The sequence below is a fragment of the Citrus sinensis genome, chromosome 9 (assembly GCF_022201045.2).
Source record: "Citrus sinensis cultivar Valencia sweet orange chromosome 9, DVS_A1.0, whole genome shotgun sequence".
NCBI classification, from domain to species: domain Eukaryota; kingdom Viridiplantae; phylum Streptophyta; class Magnoliopsida; order Sapindales; family Rutaceae; genus Citrus; species Citrus sinensis.
The window spans coordinates 16,476,607-16,481,149 of NC_068564.1; the positions used below are offsets into that span (position 1 = coordinate 16,476,607).

General features: G+C 34.0%; 1 protein-coding gene across 1 annotated transcript; it reads left to right on the plus strand.

The window, feature by feature from the left end:
- The first annotated feature begins 1,682 nt into the window (after positions 1-1,682).
- On the plus strand, positions 1,683-3,645 carry LOC102626145 (uncharacterized). The gene is made up of 2 exons (XM_006489795.4): positions 1,683-1,844; positions 2,037-3,645. The coding sequence occupies exon 2, from the start codon at positions 2,055-2,057 to the stop codon at positions 3,390-3,392; it is 1,338 nt and encodes a 445-aa protein (XP_006489858.2). The 5' UTR covers positions 1,683-1,844; positions 2,037-2,054; the 3' UTR covers positions 3,393-3,645.
- The last annotated feature ends 898 nt before the right edge of the window (positions 3,646-4,543 follow it).

Consider the following 4,543-nt stretch of genomic DNA (forward strand, 5'->3'; position numbering starts at 1 on the left):
AATTTAATATAAAAATAATGTTATTACCGATCAAATTTAAATAAATTAATTTTTTAAATAAAGTTAGAAAATACATTTAAAATTTCAAAATATAACACACCAAAACAAAAAAAAAAACTCGTTCGTTTAGATTAGTACATGAAAATTAACTATTTAGGAAGATTTATTTGTTTATTTAATTATTTAATATTTTATATTATTATCGGATAAGATATAATTTAGGGTTAATATAATTATATTTTAACTTATTTATTTACTAGTAAGTACTAATGTCATATTTACAAATTTTATTTTTTTAATTAAATAAATACTTTTTTTTTTGGATTCACTGATTTTTGCGGATTTGCAGAAGTAAATTCATATTCAATCCACTGATTGCGGATAATCAAATTTTCAATCCAATCAATCCAACAATTAACAGATTGAATTTTTACGGATTAAACGAATTGAGTATATCGGATTGGATTCTGAACATCCCTATTTTTGTATCTAAATGGTCATCCAATTTTATTTTTAGAAAAATTAATAGGTGTGGATACAAGAATTCAATTCAGGTTTACATTTTAATTAAAAAAAAGAAAGATAATAAGTGGTAAGAGACAGTATAATTTTGTGTGTTTTTGTCTTTTTTTTTTCTTAATCAACCTGTGGTGCTTTAAATTGGTGAATTTTGGGGTGTGTGTGTGTGTAGAGGGTGTGATTAATGCGTAGTACTGTATTAGATTGTACAAGATTATTTTATTGCCGAGGATAACAATTATAAACATCTTCAATACATGTTAAAATATTCTTCTCAGGTAAAAATTTCTCTATTATTTTATTTTATTTGTTGAAGAAATCCATTAATAGGAGAAAACAAAATTGTTAATAACTAAATAATCCTTTAATTTGATTTATTTTTTTTATAATAATTCTTTACTTTCCAAGTGATATTTTAAGAGATTATTTTGACGAAGGTTTCGAAGCCTCTTTCTTACTAAATGTTCGTTGACTGTCTTAATCATTGAAGAGTTGTCACCAGCAAACTACATTTAACTTTTTCTTTGTTTATGAGCAATGATGATATTTTTATTTTAATGAAGTGAATATGTCATTAACATATATAAAAACACATATTCCAATATATTAATAGACAAAAAGATATAATTTTTAATATATTAAAATTTGTGTTTTTTATGTTTTTGTGTGCATCTTTAGTAAAAAAGTACTCCCTCTCTATATATAATCTATTCTCTATTTTTTTCTGATTTTGTTTTTACTTTTTTTTTCATATATTAAAAAATTATAGAAGCAGAAAATGCGAGATTGTGCCACGTACCTTTAGGGCTAGTGGTAATCTCCACTCTGATTTGAATTAAACCAAAAAAAAAAAAAAGAGAGAATGGGTGAAGACATTAATCTTGATGATGTCAAAAGTTAGAAAAAAGTCAAAGGAGCTCTATGTACACGCTTTTAACTTTTGCCTCCACTCGAACAAGTCCACGTGTACCGTGAGCAATGATCAATTTTATTCTCTGCGCTAACCACACAAGTCGCCAGATTACAAGGCAAAGAACCCCAACTGCCCGTTACCCAATTATTTTCTGCCACCTTTTTAGTTTCACCCACACGCTCTTTAACGGCGGAAAATAAAACGCTGCGTTTTAGCCTACTTTTGTAACAAAAAGAGGAAAACACTGTTCGAATTCACTTTAACTGAACTACCCGGGTATCATTTTCTCTTAGATTCTCTCACTTTCTCATCTAATTTCCCCCAGAAAATCTACCTCCAACAAGTGCTCAACAAACCAAAAATTCCATCGAAGCTTGAATTTTCATAACGGTCTGTAAATCTCAAGGTCAAGGTAAGGATTTTTACTTTCTTTTGTTTATCAATTTTGATGCTTTTCCGATCTGGGTTCGGTCTGTTTTCGGGTTCTGAGTTTCTCTTCGATGCCATATAACTTAGTATGTGATATTAATAATAATAATAGAAATAATAATATTGAAATTATTTTCAAAGAAGAAGTTGGTATTTGTTATTTTATTTGTGCAAGTATTGGGATTGTAAAACAATGGTGACTTCAAGAAGAAAGAAATGGACTGAGGCTGAAGAGAAAACCCTAATAAACAAGTATGGTGAGATGGTCGCTGATGGGACGCTCGCGAAGATGAAAACCCGCGAGAAGAAGTATAAACCAATTGCTCTGTATGTGAATTCCATGCACTATGTTCGCGATTCTATCGCGTTTCCTTGGCACTGGTCATGGAAGGATGTTTCCACCAAGGTGCAGAATATGAGGCACCAGTATTTGTTAGTTAAACAGAAGATCAAGAAACCTGAATTGTCTGTGGACAATTCAGTTGGTGGGGAGTGTAACGGGGATGAGTTCGATTGGGCTGAGGGCCTTACTCATTGGTCTAACTTTTTAAGGTATAAGGAGGTTTTTGGAGATGTACCGGCATCTTATAATAGTAATATTAGTAATGGCAGTGATTTAATGGCAGTTGTTAATGAGGATAGGGAAAATGGTGGTGGGTTTGTGGGGGTGGGTACGGGGATGGAGATTGCGGATTTTGGGCAAATGGGTCATTCAGGAGATGGGGATTTTACCACAATTGATGGTGGAGAGAATGGGATGATGGGTTTGGGTTTTGACTATGATGGTGATGAGGGGGAGGATAATTTTAATGGTCATCATGAAAGGGTTAGGGAGGATGGGGATAATGGGTTCACATATGATGAAGGAGAGCATAATGGGTCTAACTTGAAGAAGAAGAGGAAGTTGTTGAAGGGGTTGGAGAAGAAGACATTGGGATTTCTTGCAAATCAGTTGGGACAGTTGAAGGAAATGGAGGCTCGCTTTGAGCAACGTGAAGCGGAGAGAGAAAGGGAGAGGCAGAGGAGGGAAAATTTTCGGATAAAACTTGAGCAGGAATGGCAAAGGAAGTTGGAAGAGAGGGAGAAGGAGAGGGAAGAGAGGGATAAAGCTAAGGAGCATTTAAGGAGGCAGAGGATACAGGAATGGGAATCTATGGAGAAGGAGAGCGAAGAGAGGGAAAGAAGAAGAAGAGATGAAGAGTTGATTCAGGAGAGGGAGTGGGAGGAAAGGATTAATAGGCGGAGGTCAGAATGGAATAAGAGGATTGATGGAATATTGAGTCAGCACAGGACAGAAATGGGTCAGATGCAGGCCCGTATTCTTCATGAGCAGCAAAACCTTACCAGCCAGTTGCTTGGGATTGTTTCCCAGTGGACTGGTCATCCTACTGGGCTCTCTGACCATACTGGTGCTAGTACCCATTATCTTTCGCAAATGATGCAGAATTTACACCATGTGAATGGAATGGTTCATGGAGATACTAGGGTTGAGGGAGATAATCAAGATGATCAATTCATTGTTGATGGATGACCTTGTTCTTGTGATGCTTTCATCTGCTTGATCAGCTATAATAATGAACAGTTGTGCAGGAGTGTTAACAGTGGTTTGGAGAAGTGTAAAGGTCAGACAATTTTTCAACCTTCTTATTGTACTTTAAATTAGATATGTTTGTACATTGACATGTCTAGTTCAAATAGTGTCAATAAGGGATCTATAGATTTCTTTATTTCAAAATTTGTTGTAACTATATTTATTGAATATAAATTAAGCCCCATTTCAACAATGTTGTGGTACGATCTATGTATTTCTTTGTATTTTTATTCTCTTTTTTTATTTTATTTCTTTTCTCCACTACCTCGTCAATTTATGTCAGTTTGCCGAAAATGCAAGATAGTCTACGACCAACATTCATGAAGCAAGGAAACAAGTTAAAGAGAAATGAAGTTGAGAACCATAATCTAAGTAGCTTTCTGGATTCATCTAAATTTGCCTATTATCATTCATATAAAGCAATTATCTTCAGCATGGTCTTACTGTTCTGTAGATACTGACAAAATGAATAGGACTTACCCCATATCGTTGAAGGCTCACTTACACTTTAATAGGACAGCATTGGCATACTAGCCTCATATTCACCATTGCTTGCTCTTGTGTCTAGTGTAACAAAAATGTCCTGTGCTGCTCAGTTGGTTTCATAAGTTCAAATCATGGCTGGCAAAAGGGAGAACAGTAAAATGTTGATGGACCACATGATTTTAATTCTTTATTCAACTACTGAATTTCCGTTAGCTTTTAGCTTAGCTTATTGCATTTGATGTTTGCTGAGTTTGAGGTTAGCGCTGCTAACTTTTCCAAGTTAAACTTCAGCTACACAGTACCTTTTTATGAAGATGATATAAGTCTGTTTCCTTTTTCACCTATAAATAGTAAGAGATTACTTTAAAATCCATAGCAGTTTTATCTTTTTGGGGAAATTTAGGGTAGTGCATTGGAACACATCTCCTCTGAGTGCATACTTTTCGGCCATACTATCATCTCTCTTTTGTGTTTTTGATACATCTATAGTTTTCTTTTTCAATAGTAATTGCTAAGACATTATAAAATTTTCCCTCATTTTTGATCTTCTGATTTTTCTCCTTCAAATTGTTTGAACTTTCCTGCAACTTTACTCCAATGGGCTG

Bases quoted from the DNA above. Each gene is read 5' to 3' on its own strand.
- LOC102626145 (XM_006489795.4), top strand. From the start codon at position 2,055: ATGGTGACTTCAAGAAGAAAGAAATGGACTGAGGCTGAAGAGAAAACC.